The sequence below is a fragment of the Tachyglossus aculeatus genome, chromosome 1 (genome assembly GCF_015852505.1).
Source record: "Tachyglossus aculeatus isolate mTacAcu1 chromosome 1, mTacAcu1.pri, whole genome shotgun sequence".
Classification (NCBI taxonomy): Eukaryota; Metazoa; Chordata; class Mammalia; order Monotremata; family Tachyglossidae; genus Tachyglossus; species Tachyglossus aculeatus.
In genome coordinates, this window is record NC_052066.1 from 59,612,278 (window position 1) to 59,634,128 (window position 21,851).

Here is a 21,851-nt window from a genome sequence, read left to right on the forward strand (position 1 = left end):
GTGCCGATGCGGCCATGTTTGAAATGGCTAGTGTTCAGTGTCCTGTCTGTGCTAAGACCTCAACAGCATATTCACATAATGCTTTTCCATGTACCCAAAGAAATAGTGATCCCTTTAGGATTATCTATCTACCAAAATCACTAGGAGAACCACGTTGGTGAGAGGTTTGAAATATTTGTCTTGACTGTTTCCAGAATTTCTAGACAGCACTCTTGATAAAATGATAATAAGATGATATCTTTTAAAGTGCCTACCAGTGAATATGATTGAAATTCAAATTAATCGTTGATCATGCTAATGATTCCTATGAGTTTACTTCTAATGTCCCTGATTGTATTTGATAGTTTGGTAGATGACTGCGTATTTCACTTTCCATGGAAATGCCAACATTTAAAATGTTCTAAATATGACTTCTTGAGACTATCACTGAACTTACTGCATATCTTTATTCAAAATAGGCATTCGTATTGAATGATACTGCTTTAAAATCTACCATGCTTTAAAAAATTCTGTACAGGAACCCTGTTAAAATGAATTGCACATTATATATAATTATTATTGCTGTAATTGATTAGGTTTGGTTCTATCAATCTTTTCATTAAAATAATAGTTTTTAAGAGGATTCTGAGAAATGAATCCCTTGTACTTCTCATAAGAATCAATATGTGAAATTATTTTATTAGAAAATTGAAAGTGTTTGTTTTTTTAAAGCTTTGCAGTAAGGGAGCAGCTTTAGGACAGCCCTTTGAAGCATCGGCTGAAGACATTTCAAGTATCGCTAGTTTCATCGAAACAAAGCTTGCTACCTGTTACTTACGGATGAGGAAACCTGAACTTGCATTAAATCATGCACACAGGTAGGAGGAAATATTGACTGATAATGTCAATACTCATTGTGTTTATCACTTGGATTATAAGTGGAATATGAATAAACCCTGAGTTGGGGATCTTAGGCTATATTTTTTCCAGAAGTCTTGAGTACTTTTGAATGTTTTGCATGTAGCTATGCATTTCTTAGAGTTTTGCTTATTCCAGAGATGCCATTTATGCTCATTGTTCACTAATGTCTCAGTCCTACAAGTAAATTAGGCCCCTGGGGAAATGCGCTTAGCACACCACTGATGCAGTAGCCAGTGATAAAAGATTACTCGAGGGCAACTTTATATGTCACATTAATGAACCAAAAGATTCTGTAGTGTTCCAGGATAGTTGATTTCCCCTCCAAGTGCCTAACTTATTTCCAGACTTTTTAGAGCAAAATAAGAGTTCACTAAGGATTAAGCAACAATGACTTTTTATGGAGAAGCAAAGCTCTCTAAAGGAAAACCAAGCCATCCTCCCTGTCTCTCTGAGCACACCAATCCCTGGAAATTCACTCAGTCATTTGTATTGAATGCTTACTGTGTGCAAAACGTTGCATTAAGTGTCAGGGAAGCACTGGGGAGAGTACAGTACAACAACAAACAGATACATGCCCTGCCCACAGTGGGCTTACAGTCTAAAGGGGGAGACGGACAGTAATATAAATGAATAAATTGCAAATATGTAGATAAGAGCTATGGGGCTTTGTGGGAGGACAAATAAAGGTAGCCATTCAGAGTGATGGAGAAACACTTGTCTAAAGGTAATGTCCCTCATTTTAGGATACCTTTTCCCCGCCATATGGGGCATAACCTCCCTAAGCACCACTCACAGATTCCAATATCAGTGTTCTAATGACTCCTGACTGGATGTGGGGTTTTTTTGTTCGCTTATTTGTTTTTTTATGTCACTTATTAAGCACTTACTATGTGCCAGGCACCGTGCTATGCACTGGGGTAGATACAATTTAATCAGGTTGAACACAGACGCTGTCCCACATAGGGCTCATTGTCTTAATCCCCATTTTACAGATGAGGTAACTGAGGCGCAGAGCAGTTAAGTGATTTACCTAAGGTCACACAGCAGACAAGTGGCAGAGCTGGGATTAGAACCCAGGTCCATGCTCTATCCACTAAGCCATGATGCTGCTTCCTGCATGGGCCAGATTTTGCTCAGAATTCAAATTCCCATCCTGTGTTGGAGGGACATCAGAGTGGAGATATTCTAAAGGCAGGAGGAAATGGGAGGAATACAGAAGGAAATGCATCAGGTGGGCATGATCCCCCCTGAGGAGCTGGGACAAAGCTGCTTTGGTTGTCTCCCTGTGCCTGGAACATCAAGGAGGACTAGAATGGAGTAGAGTTTGCTGGCTTTGGCAAGAAGGATATTATTGGTCACCTTGGAGAGGGTGGAAGAAGTAGATGTCAGATTTCAGTGGGTTAAGGAGAGAGTTAGCGAAGGGGAAAGGAGGCAGCAGGTGTAAATAGCTCATTAAGGAGCTTGGAAATGAATAGTACAAGAAGTTGGGGTGATAACTGGAGGGTGTAGTGGATTCAAGGGAGGGATTTTTTTAGGATAGGGGATAGGTGGGCAAGTTTGAAAGTGGAGGGGAAGGAGCCACTGGAGTGTGAGCAGCTGAAGATGGTGGTCAGGAAAGGAAGAAAGAAGAAGGCGAATGTTTTAAGACAGTGGGATGAAATGCAATCAGAGGCACAGGTGGAGGAAATATATTTAGAAAGGAGGAAAGACAGCTCTTGAAAGACAGCAGGGAAGAATGAGGAAGTCAAAGGATGGGGGGGGAGGAGGGGAGAAAATGGAACTGGAGATATGAGGGAAGATTTTAGGGAGTTTGCACCTGACAGTCTCGATTTTAAAGCAATAGGTGGTAAAGTCATCAGGAGCAAGAGATGGGGGAGGTGTAGGGGGGTAGAGGGTTTAAAGAGTGAGTTTAAAGTCAGAAATTATGTGGACAATGCACTTGGGAGTCAGTAAGGAAGGAAAAATGGCTGGGTTTCTGACAGCATCATGAGCACATAATTGGAGCAGGTAGGTATACTGGTGGAGGGAATCCAGGCTTTGGGTTGGTGGTTCAAAATCAATAGAGGGAGAAGGAATGAGGTAGTAGAGTTCAGCTGAGTCGACAGGATGAGGGCTTGGATTTATGTATCAAAAGAGGGCAGGTTGGCTAGGGAAACTAAATTGGACATAATGGCTTGGGACAGTTTGGAGGTGGTCAAGATATTAGAGGATTCCATGAGAAACAAAAGAGCTTTGTGGGGAGGGACTGTGCGAGAGAGATGGCAGGTCAGAAGATTATGATCAGAGAACAGGATTTCAGAGTTGGTGAAGGTTGAGGTGGTACAGTGACTAGAGATGATGGGATCAAGCATGTATCCAACTTGATGAGTAGGCAAGGTGGGGTGGAGCAGGAGGTCAGTGGAGTTTTGGAGTAAAAGGAAATGGGTAGCGGGAAGGTCATCAGGATCATCCACATGGATACTGAATATGGATCATCCACATGGATATCCCTGAACATCAGTTTAGGGATGAAGGAGAGAAGGAAGTAAAAAAAAAAAAAAAAAAAAAAACAGTTTTGAAAGTTGGAGGATGGGCCTGGAGGGTTAGCTTATGGTGATCAGTAATTGAAAAGGATGGTAGAGGTGGATGGCCTGTGCTTCAAAGGAGGAAGAAGGATTGAGGGAATAAGGAGGTGTGAAAGTGGATTTGGGGGTAAGAAGCAGGACGATTACTCTACCTTTCCCAATGAGTCTTGGGAAGTGGGGGAAAAAATGAGTCCCTACGTCCTCCCCCTGGCCTGGAATGCCCTCCCTCCGCACATCCTCCAAGGTAGCTCTCTTCCTCCCTTCAAAGCCCTACTGAGAGAGCTCACCTCCTCCAGGTGGCCTTCACAGACTGAGCCCCCTCCTTCCTTGCCCCCTCCCCATCCCCCCGCCCTACCTCCTTCCCATCCCCACAGCACCTGTATATATGTTTGTATAGATTTATTACTCTATTTTACTTGTACGTTTACTATTCTATTTATTTTATTTTGTTAATATGTTTTGTTGTCTGTCTCCCCCTTCTAGACTTTGAGCCAGCTGTTGGGTAGGGACTATCTCTATATGTTGCCAACTTGTACTTCCCAAGCGCTTAGTACAGTGCTCTGCACACAGTATGCGCTCAATAAATACGATTGAATGAATGAATGAATGAGTGGTGAGGGAGACTCTGTTTTTTGTCTGGGAGAAGCCAGGTTTCAGTGACAAAAAGAAGTAGTGTTTGGGTCAGGAATAGGTTGAGCCCTTTGACTCTTTTAGTTCCACATGTTTAATATGTTCATTTATACTCCGTGACCTCTCAGCTGCCTTCGACACTGTGGACCACCCCCTTCTCCTCAACATGCTATCTGACCTTGGCTTCACAGACTCCGTCCGCTCCTGGTTCTCCTCTTATCTCTCCGGTCGTTCATTCTCAGTCTCCTTTGCAGGCTCCTCCTCCCCCTCCCATCCCCTTACTGTGGGGGTTCCCCAAGGTTCAGTGCTTGGTCCCCTTCTGTTCTCAATCTACACGCACTCCCTTGGTGACCTCATTCACTCCCACGGCTTCAACTATCATCTCTACGCTGATGACACCCAGATCTACATCTCTGCCCCTGCTCCCTCCCCCTCTCTCCAGGCTCGCATCTCCTCCTGCCTTCAGGACATCTCCATCTGGATGTCTGCCCGCCACCTAAAACTCAACATGTCCAAGACTGAACTCCTTGTCTTCCCTCCCAAACCCTGCCCTCTCGCTGACTTTCCCATCACTGTTGACGGCACTACCATCCTTCCCGTCTCACAAGCCCGCAACCTTGGTGTCATCCTCGACTCCGCTCTCTCATTCACCCCTCACATGCAAGCCATCACCAAAACCTGCTGGTCTCAGCTCCGCAACATTGCCAAGATCTGCCCTTTCCTCTCCATCCCAACCGCTACCCTGCTCGTTCAAGCTCTCGTCCTATCCCGTCTGGACTACTGCATCAGCCTTCTCTCTGATCTCCCATTCTCGTGTCTCTCTCCACTTCAATCCATACTTCATGCTGCTGCCTGGATTGTCTTTGTCCAGAAACGCTCTGGGCATGTTACTCCCCTCCTCAAAAAGCTCCAGTGGCTACCAATCAATCTGTGCATCAGGCAGAAACTCCTCACCCTGGGCTTCAAGGCTGTCCATCACCTCGCCCCCTCCTACCTCACCTCCCTTCTCTCCTTCTCCAGCCCAGCCTGCACGCTCTGCTCCTCTGCCGCTAACCTCCTCGCCATACCTCGTTGTCACCTGTCCCGCAATCGACCCCAGGCCCACGTCATCCCTCTGGCCTGGAATGCCCTCACTCTGCCCATCTGCCAAGCTAGCTCTCTTCCTCCCTTCAAGGCCCTACTGAGAGCTCACCTCCTCCAGGAGGCCTTCCCAGACTGAGCCCCTTTCTTCCTCTCCCCCTCGTCCCCCTCTCCATCCCCCCATCTTACCTCCTTCTCTTCCCCACAGCACCTGTATATATGTATATATGTTTGTACATATTTATTACTCTATTTATTTATTTATTTTACTTGTACCTATCTATTCTATTTTATTTTGTTAGTATGTTTGGTTTTGTTCTCTGTCTTCCCCTTTTAGACTGTGAGCCCACTGTTGGGTAGGGACTGTCTCTATATGTTGCCAACTTGTACTTCCCAAGCGCTTAGTACAGTGCTCTGCACACAGTAAGTGCTCAATAAATATGATTGATTGATTGATTGATTATCTTTGTTCCAAGGAATTATTTGACCAAAATGATGAGCTTATTCAAAAACTAGACATTTCATAGAGTACTTGAACTAGACAAGAAGAGATGTACATAGTTCTTCCTATTTTTGCTCGGTTGTAATTGCTTTACATAGCATTTCCTAGAACACTCATCACCATTATCATCATGTCCTGTATTTTCCTAACGTTGTGTACTTTTGTAAAATACCAGTAAAACCTTTCTATTAAGGAATCCAAAAATGCAGCAGTTACAGCAAGCAGTGGTGAAGAGATGCATGGGAGAATTTTATTGAGGCCAAAAAAGAAAATAGCTATGGGCCCTCATATAATAAAGGGAAAGAACAGGGATGTTTGATGAAAGTATGCACTGTTGTAATGTCTGCAATATAAGAGCAGAAAGAACAATTGTTAAGAAAGAACTGTTGCTCCCATTGTTTGCTACCATCTCACAAGCCCATAACCTTGGTATTATCCTCAACTCCTCTCTCTCATTTCACCCACATATTCAATCCGTCACCAAATCCTATCGGTCCCACCTTTACAACATCGCTAAAATATGCCATTTCCTTTCCATCCAAACTGCTACCACGTTAATACAATCACTTATCCTTTCCTGCCTAGATTACTGCATCAGCCTCCTTGATGACCTCCCAACCTCCTGTCTCCCCCCACTCCAGTCCATACTTCACTCTGCTGCCTGGATCGTCTTTCTCAAAAATGTTCAGAACATGTTACACTCCCCTCCTCAAAAATCTCCAGGGGTTGCCCATTCACCTCATTATCAAACAAAAACTCTTCACCATTGGCTTTAAAGCACTCCATCTCCTTGCCCCCTCCTCACTTCTCTCCTTCTACAACCCAGTATACACACTTCACTCCTCTAGCATTAAAATTCTCATTGTGCCCTGATCTCACCTGTCTCTCCGCTGACCCCGGCTCATGTCCTGCCTCTGGCCTTGAACGCTCTCCTTCCTCAAATAAGACAATTACTCTCCCTGCTCTTCAAAGCCTTATTGAAGACACATCTCCTTGAAGGCCTCTTTTCCTCATCTCCCACTCCCTTCTGCATCACCCTGCCTTGCTCCCTTTGCTCCTCCCACTTCCCTGCCCCACAGCATTTATGTATATATTTGTAATTTTATTTATTTGCATTGATATCTACCTCTCCCCGCACCCCTGACTGTGAGCTCATTGTGGGCAGGGAATGTCACTATTTATTGTTGTATTGTACTTTCCCAAGTGCTTAGTACAGTGCTCGGCACACAGTAAGTGCTTAATAAATATGACTGAATGAATGAATGAGTTCAGAAAAAAAGCTGTTGAGAATTAACATGTTATGCATACACTTATAGGAGAGCAGCTAGACACTATTTATTATGATTCACTGATTGATTGTGGTCTTCATTGAAATGTTCAGTGAGTTCCCTTATTTTCCTGTCTCTGGTCTACTGTGCATTGAAAAGGCAAAGATTTTAAATGAGCGAATGTGATTTGACTTGATCAGGGTGTGTTTTCTACCCTGCCCCCGTCCTGGGGGATAGCTCTGGAGGTGACCATGGATGGCCTTCCCTCTTTCCTCTTTCAAGGGGTTCAGTATTGGAGAACTTTGGCAACCCCTGCCACAGGGAACAGCTCCAGAGGAGACCCTGGGCATCCTTTGCCCTCACACCCACTGTGGGGATTAGCTCCAGTGGAAAGAACTGGGAGCCAGGCTACCTATGAGGCTGCCCTCCACATCAGCCATGCCAACTGGGGGCGGCCCGCGGTAAATTAAAGGTGCAGCCAGTGGGAACTAAATTATGTTCTTCTCCCATTTTCAATTATTTGGGAATTAACTAACAGTAAGCCACCCTCTCTTTGATGATGATGATAACCTCCTCACTGTACCTCATTCTTGCCTGTCCCACCATCGACCCCCAGCCCACGTCCTCCCCCTGGCCTGGAATACCCTCCCTCCACATATCTGCCAAGCTAGCTCTCTTCCTCCCTTCAAAGCCCTACTGAAAACTCACCTCCTCCAGGAGGCCTTCCCATACTGAGCCCCCTTTTTCCTCTCCTCCTCCCCATCCCCCCCGCCCTACCTCTTTCCCCTCCCCACAGCACCTGGTTATATGTTTTTACAGATTATTACTCTATTTATTTTACTTGTACATATTTACTATTCTATATATTTTGTTAATGTTGTGCATCTAGCTTTACTTCTATTTATTCTGATGACTTGACACCTGTCCACATGTTTTGTTTTGTTGTCTGTCTCCCCCATTCTAGACTGTGAGCCCATTGTTGCGCAGGAACCGTCTCTATATGTTGCCAACTTGTACTTCCCAAGCCCTTAGTACAGTGCTCTGCACACAGTATGCGCTCAAATACAATTGAATGAATGAATGAATGATGGGTGGCTTTTGTGTGTTCAGCTTTGTCATGGCATCAGAAAGAAAACTGGCTGCCTGCAGTTGCAGGAAATGTGATTTTGTTTTGAAATGTAATTTCTTAACATGTGATTGTGGCCAAGTATAGTTATAATCCTAATAAAACTCACCATTTCTTTCAACATATGCCAAATTTTACCCTTTCAGAAGTAGGGGAACTCCATATTTTTGGTTTTAAAAAGAATGAAAACAGTCTAATGGTAATAATGTAGGTTCACTTACTTTTGGGGATTGGGAAAATGTAGTCATCTTGTAACATTCACTGAACATTTACCTGTTGCTAATGAAGTACAATGTAGTGCATGGCTAGACAAATCCTTTTTTTATTGTTTTTGTTCTTATGTAAGAATATATAAAAATGTAGGCTTCCCTGGAGATAGCCAAGTGATCCTAGTGCTAGACCATTGTAGAGCTCATCTTCATACAAAAGAGTTAGTGTCTGGTAATATTTTCTTATTATTGAACTCACTGATTCAACTTTAAGACCAGTGTGTAATCCCAAATTGGCAATGTTATTACAGAAAAGATTTCCTGAAAATGTTGATTAATCGTGCAGGCACTACACAAAGAGCTTGGCTCAGTGGAAAGAGCACGGGTTTTGGAGTCAGAGGTCGTGGGTTCAAATCCCAGCTCCACCAACTGTCAGCTGTGTAACTTCGGGCAAATCACTTAACTTCTCTGTGCCTCAGTTACCTCATCTGTAAAATGGGGATTAAAACTGTGAGCCCCCCGTGGGACAACCTGATCACCTTGTAACCTCCCAGGTGCTTAGAACAGTGCTTTGCATATAGTAAGCGCTTAACAAATACCATCACTATTATTATTATTATTACACAAGACTTTCAATCTCAGACTGGCATAACAGGTCCAATTTTTATGTTTCCTCTGCCTGGGGTTCCAATAAAAGTGAAAGTCTAATGCAAGCTGGGATCAAATTGTAGCCTGATTTAATATTTGCAGAACTGTCTTCTGATGAATATTATTTCAAAAGTTTCAAAGGAAGAGGTTAAAAAAAACTTCAGAAATTCTTGAAACGTTGGAGATGCATACTCTTTTTTCATACCCAATCAACAAACTTCAGGAAAATGAGATGAGTAGAATGTAGTTGACAAGGAGTTGACCTGTCAAGTTGCAGAAATTATAGACATTTTTTTTTTAAATTCCGGCATGTCACAGGACACGGATAAAAAGACAGGAAGTAACATTTTAGTAGAAGACAAAATAGGCTGCTTCAGCTTTTGCTACCAGAAAAGTTGGAAATAAGCCAGCTAGTTGATACCTGGGATTTATCCCCAGATCACTTAGTGTCAAGCGCTGTTCTAAGCGCTGGGGTACACACAAGTTAATCAGAGTGGACACAGTCCCTGTCCCACATGGGACATGCAGTATAAATAGGAAGGAGGACATGTATTGAATTCTCGTTTTACAGTTGAGAAAATTGAGGCCCAGAGACACTAAGTGATTTGCCCAAGGACACACAGCAGTGACTGATGGAGTCAGGATTAGAATCCAGGTCCTCTGACTCTCTGGACCATGTTCTATCCACTAGGCCATCTTACTCCTTGTCAACAGAGAATCGGTCTATTTTTTCTGTTTTATTGTTCTCTTTCAGGTGCTTAGCATAGTGCTCTACACACAGAGCTCAATGGATAGCCCTGATAGATTGATTAAAATAAATAACAGATAGGAGAAATATCATGACATTTATCATGACATTTATTAAGCGCTTACTATGTGCAAAGCACTGTTCTAAGCACTGGGAAGGTTACAAGGTGATCAGGTTGTCCCAAGGAGGGCTCACAGTCTTAATCCCCATTTTACAGATGAGGTAATTGAGGCACAGAGAAGTTAAGTGACTTGCCCAAAGTCACACAGCTGACAACTGGCGGAGCTGGAATATGAACCCATGACCTCTGACTCCAAAGCCCGGGCTCTGACAGAGATGACAGAGTGTAAAGACTGTGTCAAGCGCTTAAGCGTTATTCTCCCTAGCTGCCCTCCCTGCTGTCAACTATGAACTTGGAGGTGTACCACTTAAGCAATTCGATAGTTACCTCTCCCACACAATACTTATGTAACTTTTTTATGGTCTTGGTGAAGTTGCTTACTACTCATCAGGCACTGTACTAAGTCCTGGAGTAGATACAAACTAATAAGATTGGATACAGTCCCTGCTCCGTACCCACATAGCTTTCACAGTCTTAATCCCCATTTTATAGATAAGTAACTTAGGCACAAGGAAGTTAAGTCACTTGGCCAAGGTCACACAGCAGACAAATATTCTTACCTCTGCTCTCTATACTAACCCTATTACTATTTAAATGTTTGACTCCCACCCTAGAGTGTAAGCTTGTTGTGAGTAGGGAACGTGTCTACCAAGTCTGTTGTATTGAACTCTCCCAAGCATTCAGTACAGAGCCCTGCACACGTTAAGCCCTCAAATACCACTGATTGATTTGGTTGGGTAAATAAGTACTTGGTTGGGGAAAGACTTCTTGGAAGACTTTGATTTTAGGAGGACTTTGGAGGAGGGGAAAATGGTGGTCTGTTGGAGATGAAGGAGGATGGAGCACCAGGCTAGATGCAGGATATAGGCAAGGGGTTAGTGGGGGCGGTGGATGAGATCAAGATACAGAGAATAGATCTGTGTTAGAGGAGCAAAATGTGTGGGTTGGGCAGTAGTAGGAGATCAGCGAAGTAAAGGAGGGGGAGAACTGACTGAGAGTTGTAATACCAATGCTGTAAGGTATTTCTGTTTGATGTGCAAATGGATGGGCAACCACTGGAGGTTTTTGAGAAGTGGGGAGAGGTGGATTGAATTTTCTTTAGAAAATGATCCAGGTCCCAGAATGAAATATAAACTGGGGAGGGGAAGAACAAGAGACGGGGAAGCCAACAAGAAGTCTGATGCTGTAGTCAAGGCGGCCTTTGATAAATGCTTGGATGGTATGGTGGCAGTTTTGATGGAGAGGAAAAGGACAATCCTGTGAAAGTAGAACAGAATTTAGTGACGGATCCAGGGTATGAGATGAATGAGAGAAATGAGTTGAGGATAATTCCAAGTTTATAGTCTTGTGAGATAAAGGATGGCGGTGTCTACAGTGGTAAGAGGCAAGACAGAGGCAGGACAGCATTTGGGTAGGAAGAGGAGAAATATAGTTTGGGACATGTTTGAGGTGTCAGTGGGACATCAAGGTAGAGAGGTTCTGAAGGCAGGGAAAGAGAGAGGTCAGTTTGGGAATTATTTGCATAGAAAAAGTCGTTGAAGCTGTGGAAGAGATTGGGTTCTCCAAGGGAGTGGGAGTTGATAAAGAGTAGAAGGGAACCCAAAACTGAGTTCTGAGGGACTCCCACAGTTAGGGGGTGGGAGGCAGAGGTGGATACAGTGAAGGATACTGACAAGTAGCAGCCAGAGATGTAGAAGTGGAGAGGACAATGTCAATGGAACCAAGGTTAGATGATGTTTCCAGAGTTGGTAGACACATTCCCTGCCCACCAGAAGCTTACGGTCTAAAAAGGGAGACAGATATTAAAGTAAATTATGGATGTACACATAAGTGCTGTGGGACTGAGGAGTGAATAAGAAGTGTGCAAGGGTACAGATCCAAGTGCATAGATGATGAAGAAGGGAGAGGGAGTAGGGGGAAAGGCAGACTTAGTCGGGGAAGTCTTCTTGGAAGATATGTGATTTTAATAAGGCTAAGGGTATGTATTGATCCTTTTAAACTGTTTTGTTTCTTTAATCATGTTTGTTGAGCACTTTGTACCAGGCACCATACTAAGCATTGAGGTAGATACATGCTAATCAGTTTGGCCACAGTCCGTGTCCCACGTGGGGCTCACAGTCTTAAGAGAAGCAGCATGGCTTAGTGGAAACAGCATGGGTTTGGGAGTCAGAGGATGTGGGTTCATATGCTGACTCCACCACTTGTCTGCTGTGTGACCTCGGGCAAGCCACTTACTTCTCTGTGCCTCAGTTACCTCATCTGTAAAATGGGGATTATTCATTCATTCATTCAATCGTATTTATTGAGCACTTACTGTGTGCAGAGCACTGTACTAAGCACTTGGGAAGTACAAGTTGGCAACATATAGAGACGGTCCCTACCCAACAGCAGGCTCACAGTCTAGAAGGGGGAGACAGAGAACAAAACCAAACATACTAACAAAATAAAATAAATAGAATAAATATGTACAAATAAAATAAATACATAACTAGGGTAATAAATATGTACAAACATATATACAGGTGCTGTGGGGAGGGGAAGAAGGTAAGGCAGGGGGATGGGGAGGGGGAGGAGGGGGAGAGGAAGGAGGGGGCTCAGTCTGGGAAGGCCTCCTGGGAGAGGTGAGCTCTCAGTAGGGCTTTGAAGGGAGGAAGAGAGCTAGCTTGGTGGATGGGCAGAGGGAGGGCATTCCAGGCCCGGGGGATGATGTGGGCCAGGGGTCGACGGTGGGACAGGCAAGAACGAGGCACAGTGAGGAGATTAGTGGCAGAGGAGAGAAGGGTGTGGGCTGGGCTGTAGAAGGAGAGAAGGGAGGTGAGGTAGGAGGGGGCAAGGTGATGGAGAGCCTTGAAGCCAAGGGTGAGGAGTTTTTGCCTGCTGCGTAGGTTGACTGGTAGCCACTGGAGATCTTTGAGGAGGGAAGTAACATGCCCAGAGCATTTCTGCACAAAGATGATCCGGGCAGTGGCGTGAAGTATGGATTGAAGTGGGGAGAGACAGGAGGATGGGAGATCAGAGAAGGGGCTGATGCAGTAATCCCTTGGTGACCTCATCGCTCCCACGGCTTCAACTATCATCTCTACGCTGATGACACCCAGATCTACATCTCTGCCCCTGTTCTCTCCCCCTCTCTCCAGGCTCGCATCTCCTCCTTCCTTCAGGACATCTCCATCTGGATGTCTGCCCGCCACCTAAAGCTCAACATGTCGAAGACTGAACTCCTTGTCTTCCCTCCCATACCTTGCCCTCTCCCTGACTTTCCCATCTCTGTTGATGGCACTACCATCCTTCCCGTCTCACAAGCCTGCAACCTTGGTGTCATCCTCGACTCCGCTCTCTCATTCACCCCTCACATCCAAGCCGTCACCAAAACCTGCCGGTCTCAGCTCCGCAACATTGCCAAGATCTGCCCTTTCCTCTCCATCCATACCGCTACCCTGCTCATTCAAGCTCTCATCCTATCCCGTCTGGACTACTGCATCAGCCTTCTCTCTGATCTCCCATCCTCGTGTCTCTCTCCACTTCAATCCATACTTCATGCTGCTGCCTGGAATATCTTTGTCCAGAAACGCTCTGGCATATTACTCCCCTCCTCAAAAATCTCCAGTGGCTACCAATCAATCTGCACATCAGGCAGAAACTCCTCACCCTGGGCTTCAAGTCTGTCCATCACCTCACCCCCTCCTACCTCACCTCCCTTCTCTCCTTCTACAGCCCAGCCCGCACCCTCCGCTCCTCCACCGCCAATCTCCTCACCGTACCTCGTTCTCGCCTGTCCCGCCATCGACCCCCAGCCCACGTCATTCCCCTGGCCTGGAATGCCCTCCCTCCCCATATCCGCCAAGCTAGCTCTCTTCCTCCCTTCAAGGCCCTACTGAGAGCTCACCTCCTCCAGGAGGCCTTCCCAGACTGAGCCCCTTCCTTCCTCTCCCCCTCGTCCCCCTCTCCATCCCCCCATCTTACCTCCTTCCCTTCCCCACAGCACCTGTATATATGTATGTATGTTTGTACATATTTATTACTCTATTTATTTATTTATTTTACTTGTACATATCTATTCTATTTATTTTATTTTGTTATTATGTTTGGTTTTGTTCTCTGTCTCCCCCTTTAAGACTGTGAGCCCACTGTTGGGTAGGGACTGTCTCTGTATGTTGCCAATTTGTACTTCCCAAGTGCTTAGTACAGTGCTCTGCACATAGTAAGTGCTCAATAAATACGATTGATGATGATGATCCAGTTGGGATAGGATGAGCGATTGAACGAGCAGGGTAGCAGTTTGGATGGAGAGGAAAGGGTGGATCTTGGCAATGTTGCGGAGGTGAGACCGGAAGGTTTTGGTGACAGATTGGATGTGAGGGGTGAACAAGAGAGCGGAGTCGAGGATGACACCAAGGTTGTGGGCTTGTGAGACGGGAAGGATGGAAGTGCCATCGACAGTGATGAGAAAGTCAGGGAGAGGGTAGGGTTTGGGAGGGAAGATAAGGAGTTCAGTCTTGGACATGTTGAGTTTTAGATGGCGGGCAGACATCCAGATGGGGATGTCCTGAAGGCAGGAGGAGATGCGGGCCTGGAGGGAGGGAGAGAGAGCAGGGGCAGAGATGTAGATTTGGGTGTCATCAGCGTAGAGATGATAGTTGAAGCCATGGGAGTGAATGAGTTCACCAAGGGAGTGAGTGTAGATAGAGAACAGAAGGGGACCAAGAACTGACCCTTGAGGAACCCCTACAGTAAGGGAATGGGAGGTGGAGGAGGAGCCCACAAAAGAGACTGAGAATGAACTGCCGGGGAGATAAGAGGAGAACGAGGAGAGGACAGAGTCTGTGAAGCCAAGGTTGGATAGCGTGTTGAGAAGAAGGGGGTGCTCCACAGTGTCGAAGGCAGATGAGAGGTCGAGGAGGATTAGGATAGAGTATGAGCTGTTGGATTTGGCAAGCAGGAGGTCATTGGTAACCTTTGAGAGGGCAGTTTCCGTGGAATGTAGGGGACAGAAGCCAGATCGGAGGGGGTTGAGGAGAGAGTTGGCATTGATTAAGACTGTGAGCCCCACGTGGGACAACCTGATTACCTTATATCTACCGTACTGCTTAGAACAGTGCTTGGCAAGTAGTAAGCGATTAACAAATACCTTAATTATCATTATTATTATTATTAATCCCCATTTTATAGATGAAGCAACTGAGGCACAGTTATCTGGTATATTTGGTGAAATGGAATCAATCATTTCAACATGATGTTAGATAGCAAGGTTTTACTGTACAACATTAAATAACAAACCATTCTTCTGTTTACTGGAGAAATGTCTTTTAGATACAATTACTTTTTCAAAATTAACCTGGTTATTGTATTTTGAGTTGCAAATTAAATAGCAGAATCAAATCCATAGAAGTTAAAACTATAATGTAGTTAATAATATACTGAGTGAAATAAATCAATTTATTGTACCCATTGCATTGAAGAACTACCAAGTATATATTTAATAGTCTAACTTTAAAATGTTCTGACTGATGACATAAAAAATGATATCTGAAATACAGTCAATAGCTATATTTCACAAAAAGATGACTAAATTATTCTGGTAATTAGTCTATAAATAACTTTTGCCACCATTTATCCATTGCATGGGTAATTTTGCTTTCATTGAGTTTTTATATCATCACATTATGATCGTTGATATTAATCATAATCCAAATTTAAATATTCATCTTCTGAATATATTTGCATTTATTGAGGCATTCTTCATTTAATTTTATGTAAATCATAGAGCTTATGCATACACTTTAGGAGTCTTTATTAGCCAAAATTCACTTTAAAAATTCTTATTCATCTTGATGTCAGTTATATATCATTTTGAATTGAAAAGAAATCACACTGAATACTGACTATGAAAATCTCTAAAATATGGTTTATTAAAATTTACAGAATTATACATTTTGAAAGGAAGTATATCAGTATCTCTAAGGTTAAAATGTAGTTTTGTGAAGTGAGAGAAAATAATGACAATAATGGTATTTATTAAACATTTCCTTTGTGTAAAGCCCTGAAAAAACATAGTTGGATGAGAATTAGATATGGTCTTTGGTAAGCAAAAGGGCATCATAGTCTAAGAAAAAGCAGGGAAGAGGGACCCAATAAGGAAAAATGAAATAATGAAACAGAAACAGCATAAAAGACTAGGAAATGGTAAATACTAAAAGTACAAACACAAAGAACAGCAGGAATTTGGACTGTTCTTCCGTGACTAGAAGAACAGTCCAAATTCCTGCTGTTCAGCACCCAACAAGAAGCGTTATTCGGTTGATTAACTGACAACTATGAATTAAACTTGAACTTGGAATAAATACAATTTGATATGTTGTTTGAATCAAGAAGATCATTTGAAGTCTCAAAGACAAATTCAAGCTCCAGTTCAAGCGGCCTAGTGAAAAGAGCACAGACCTGGGAATCAGAGGATCTGGGTTCTTATCCCAGCTCGGCCACTGTCACTTAACTTCTCTGTTACCTCATCCATAAAATGGGAATTAAGACTGTGAGCCCAATGTGGGACAGGAACTGTGTCCAACATGATTATCTTGTGTCTACCCCAATACTTGCGACAGTGGTTGACGTAGAGTAAGCGTGTAACAAATACAACATTAAAAAAAAATACAATTGCAAGCAGAGGAAGTGCCTCACCTGTACAGGGAGGGGTAGTGGGGGTTGCCATTCATTTGGCTTGATGGTCCAGTAGGTTACACTGAACACTTACATATGGGCATTGTCTTTTACTGAATTCACACAAGGTCTTAGTGCTTTCCAAACAATTTATCAAGGAAATGCCGAAAAAATTAGGTTTGGGAAGGTGGTAAGTCAACTGTATTTACTGATTAGTATTTATTCATTCATTCAGTTGCATTTACTGAGCTCTTACTGTGTGCAGAGTGCTGTACTAAGCACTTGGGAGAATACGGTATTACAATAAAAAGAAACATTCCCTGCCCACAAAGAGCTTACAGTCTAGCAGAAGCAGCAAGTCCTAAAGGAAGGAGCATGGGTCTAAGAATCAGAGGATCTGAGTTCTTTTCCCAACTCTTCCTCAGTTGTCTCATCTGTACAATGGGGATTAAGACTGTGAGCCTCATGTAGGAAAACCTGATTACCTTGTATCTACCCCAGAGCTTAGAACAGTGCTTGGCACATAGTAAATGCTTAAAAAATACTGTAATTATTATTTGTATTATTTCCCACTAGACTACAAAATATAACATTGCAACAAGAGGGAGTTATTTTTTAGGGGAAGAGAGAAAGTTGATAAATTAGGAATTTATAAATGTAGGATTCTTGTAGTAGCAATTAGTAATGAGGCTAGAGTAAAAGAAAAATTGACACCCTAAGATCTAAAAATGAAGTACTGTGGAGTATTCCTGATATACAGAAAAACTAGTTAAATTGTAATACTTAAAAATTAATGGAGTTCATAGTTGCTTCTAATTTATTTAAAGATGTTAGGCAAGAAATAGGGCTTGTGCAGATCTGGATTCATGCAAAATTCATAAGAGGAGAAAAATGGGTGGGTGTAAATTGAGAGTGACATGGGATCCATTAGGAAATAAAGATGGAGATTGGTATAAAAATGCTCCCAATACTCAATTTTCCATGCATTAGGTTACAACAGGATTAAGCTTTTAAGATAAATCAGTGGTCAATAATTTTGACCCAAAGTAAGGGTCTTAATGGTATAGCTTCACGATGGAGTAAGTCATAGGGTCCTTCTATTATGACTGGCAAGTAGTTTGTTACATCTTTTCCAGGTCTTGTTTCCTGAACAATTCCAAGAGGAAGCCTTGGCCTTTCTCCTGGATTTCCCTCACTGGTTCTTGACATCATTTATCCTAGAAAGCCTTCATTTTCTCTGTCTACTAAATGAGCATAATCAATCAATCTGTGGTATTTATTGAGTGCTTACTGTGCTCAGAGTACTGTACTAAGCACTTGGGAGAGGACAGTACAGTAGAGTTTATAATCACATTACCTATCCACAAGAAGCTTACAGTCTAGTGCTCAGTGCACAGTAAACCGTCAATAAATGCCATTGATTGATTAGTTGATTGATTTCCAGGGGGATACATAAATTGCAAGATAGAACTGGCAGATTATAAGCATATGATCATAAGTGCTGTGGGACTTGGGGTGGGAATAATAACAAGTACTTAAGGGGAACAGAGAATATCATTACACTGTAAGCCCCATGTGGGACAGAGACTGCATCTGAACTAATTAACTTGTACCTTCCCCAGTGCTTAGACAAATCTTTGACATATTGTAAGTGCTTAACCAATACCATTTAAAAAAATCCAAGTGCATAGAGGACACAGAAGGAGAGTGAATAGGGGAAATGTCTTAGACAGAGAAGGCCTCTTGGAGGAGATGTGATTTTAGTAGGGCTCTGAAGGTGGGGAGAGTGGATGCAGGGAGTTCCAGGCCAGATGGAAGATCCAGTGATGAGATAGATGATATTGAGTTACAGTGATTAGGTTGAAGGAGGTTGATAGTGTGTGGATTAGGTTGTATATCCACTCCCTTGGAAGAGTAATTTGATCCCACATCTTCAACTGCCCTCTCTATGCTGATGATTTCTAAATCTACAACTTCAGCCTTGACCTCTCTCCTTCTTCACAGTCTTTTTTTTTTAAAAAAAGTGCCTACTATGTACCAAGCACTGTTCTAAGCCCTGGAATAGATACAAGGTAATCAGGCTGTCCCATGTGGGGCTCACAGTCTTCATCCACATTTTACAGATGAGGTAACTGAGGCACAGAGGAGTTAAATGACTTGCCCAAAGTCACACAGCTGACAAGTGGCAGAGCCGGGATTAGAGCCCACGATCTCTGACTTCCATGTATGTGTTCTTTCCATTAAGCCATGCTGCTTCTCCTCCTTTCTCCTGCATTTCCTCCTTCCTTCAGGACATCTCTACTTTGATGTTCTGCTCTGGGAGTAAATGAGAAGGTGTAGATGGAGAATAGAAGAGGCCCCAGGACTGAACCTTAAGGGACTCCCACAGTTAAGTCCCTTAAGGTTCAGGACTTCTTAGTTTAGGACTTCTCCTGAATGGTAGGAAAGGGAGTTAGAAGAAGCCACCAGAGAGGTAGCACATAGAAAACACAGTGAGTCAAGGTTAGGTAATGTTTCCAGAAGAAAGGTATTAAACTGTCAAAGGCATCTGAGAGGTCGAGGATGTTTAAGATGGAGTAGAGGCCAGATTTGGCAAGAAGGAGGTTACTGATTACTTTAGGGCAGTTTCTATGTAATAGAGGGCATAGAAACCAGATTGCAGGGGATTGAGGAGAGGAAGCTGAGGCTGTGGGTGTGAACAACTCCCTTAAACAGTTTTTAAAAGAATGGTAGGAGGGAGATTAGGTGATAATTGGAGGCTGCCTTGGCGATATGTGGGTATGTTGGAAAGTAGTGGGGCAGGAATCATTGGAAAGTGAGGGTTGAAGATGGCTGCCAGGGAGGAAAAAATAGAGTGCTTTAATAAGGTGTCAAGGGATAGGGTCAGAGAAGCAGTTGAAAGGGGTAGATTTTTAAGAGGCAGGAGATCTCTTGAGATGATGCTCAAAAGGATGGAAGAGTTGGAGGTACAAGAGGAAGGAGGGGCTGGAGTGGAGCAGGAGATTTTAGGGAAATCATGCCTGATGGTTTCTATTTTATCAATGAAATAGGTGTCAGGTTCATTATAGGAGAGTAGATGACATGATAAGTGAATTGGATGGTAGAGACAGAAGATAAGGGTTTCAAAGGAATAGAAGAAGAATGGTGAGGTTGGGGGACAAGGAAGATGCCAACTCATTCTCCTTTCCCAGTGCTTCTTGGAGAGTGGCAGAAGATGAGGTCCCCTTGGGAGCGGGAATGAAGGGGGAGACTGTTGTCTGGGGAGGGCTAGGTTACAGTGATGGCAAGGATGAGCCACAAAATTACAAATTGTCAACTCTGTGATGTTTCCAGTGACAATTTATGGATCCAAAAGCTGGACAGTGAAAAAACAGGATAGAAAGAACATCGATTCTTTTGAAATGTGGTGTTGGAGAAGGCTTTTGTGAATACCATGGACTGCCCGGAAGACAAATGGATTTTGGAGCAAATTAAACCAAAGTGATCTTTGGAAGGCCAAATGACTTGACTTACCATATTTTTGACACATAACCAGGAGGACCAATTCTCTGGAGAAGACACTAATGCTAGGAAAAGTCCAGGGAAAACGTGGAAGAGGCAGACAGGCAGTTAGATGGCTAGAGACCGTAACAATGGTAGCAGAAGAACCATTAAAAAGGTTGCACCTTTTGGCAGAGGACAGGAAGTTCTAGAGAAAGTATATCCATGGAGTCTTTATGAATCAGCAATGACTCTAAGGCACTTAATAATATTAATAAGGATGAACAGTGGTCAGTTGGTCAGTAACAAGTTGGGCAGTGACTTGTTGGTCAGTAACAAGTCCAAGCTGAAGGGAAGCTTTCCCATGATAGAGCGGAAGGTTCCACTCAATAAATAAATACGCTCAATAAATACGGTTGAATGAATGAATGAATTGAGCTGGTGAGAGAACACAGAGGGAGGGAGGTATGGAGCCACTGTGGGAAAGAAGGACAGAGAATGGGTGGTTCCCGGAAGAGGTTTGAGGGCACATGGTGAAGTCAGAATGTTTTATCGGTTTCAAGAGAGATTTTCCATGACAGGAGCAGCTTAATCTGGTGCTTACTGGGATTAACTGGGGGACCTATGACTCTCAAAGATCTAGTCAATGAGATCTTTGAGAGTAAACAGGCGATTGTTATTGTATAAATAGGCCAGGGCTTCTCACTGCTGTGATAGAGAACCTCACCTGGCCTGGGGTTTTTTGGGTTTGGGGTTTTTTGTTGTTGTTGTTGTTGTTTTGTGTGTGTTGTGTGTGTGTGTATGTGTTTATTTCAGGCCAGGCTACAGATAGAGTGGGACAGCGTGAAGACCGAGCCAATGAAACAATGGCCATGTGTCTGCTCCAGTTTCTCAGGAGTGAGTTCAGCGTCCCCATGAACGGCATCCAGGTTCAGGTCCGGGACCCCGCCGATCTCGTGGTGATTTCCGTCCTCTCACTGTTGTGTAGTGCTTTAAGCGTCTTTCCTTTGATTTCCTGTATGTTTTATGTCACAATTATTGAAAAGCTTTGTTCTCAAGAGCCCTCGCAGAAAATTCAAAATGCCTATTGAGCCATTAGGACTAAGGTTAGGTTTACAGAGAAGCGGAGGAATTAAGGCTTTGGGATTGAAGTAGTGTTGAAGAATGGGTTTGTGCACCTCTCTGATGTTCTGGCCTCGCCCATGCCTTATTGCCTCTAACTGCTGGAATTGGCAAGATTCCCCTTCCTGCCCTTCAACGTTCATCTTCCCCACCTGGTTGGTTTCAGGTGAGGGACTTTTCACTTGAAGCTATATGATGCAGTGGAAAGACCATGGATTTGGGAGGCAGAGGACCTGGGTTCTAATCCCAGTTCAGTCATGTACTTGCTGTCTAACCTAGGCCAGGTCACTTAACTTCTCTGTTCCCCAACTCCCTCACCTGCAAAATGGGGATTCAGTACCTGTCCTCCCTCCTATTTAGACTGTGAGCCCTATGTGGTTCCTGATTATCTGGTTGTATCTACCTCAGTGCTTGTACAGTGCTTGGCACATAGTAAGTGATAAACAAATACTATGATTATTATTACTATTTAAATGATGTCAAGAGAAACCCCGGTAATGAATGCATGTTCTTGTCAATCTCAAACGTACAAAAGGCCACAAAGTGGCACACCTAATAGTGATGGGTGGTGTTCACTGCATCACTTTATGGCCAGTGTTCTATTTGGAGCATCTGATTTAGGCAAAAGCCCGGTTTATTTATATATATATAAATATTATTTATATATATTTATTATATATTATATTATATATTTATTATATATTATATTATATATTTATTATATATTATATTATATATTTATTTATATAAAAATAAAGTTTATTTATATATAAATAAACCCTATATATATTATTTATAT

General features: G+C 43.2%; 1 protein-coding gene across 2 annotated transcripts in view; it reads left to right on the top strand.

Moving 5' to 3' along the window:
- The window catches only part of SPATA16 (spermatogenesis associated 16), a 241,231-nt gene that overhangs the window by 67,980 nt on the left and 151,400 nt on the right, over positions 1-21,851 (top strand). For both annotated transcript variants that reach the window (XM_038748176.1, XM_038748167.1), the window contains exon 3: positions 712-857. In XM_038748176.1, the coding sequence (XP_038604104.1) occupies positions 712-857 (146 nt within the window). The remainder of the gene's footprint in view (positions 1-711; positions 858-21,851) is intronic.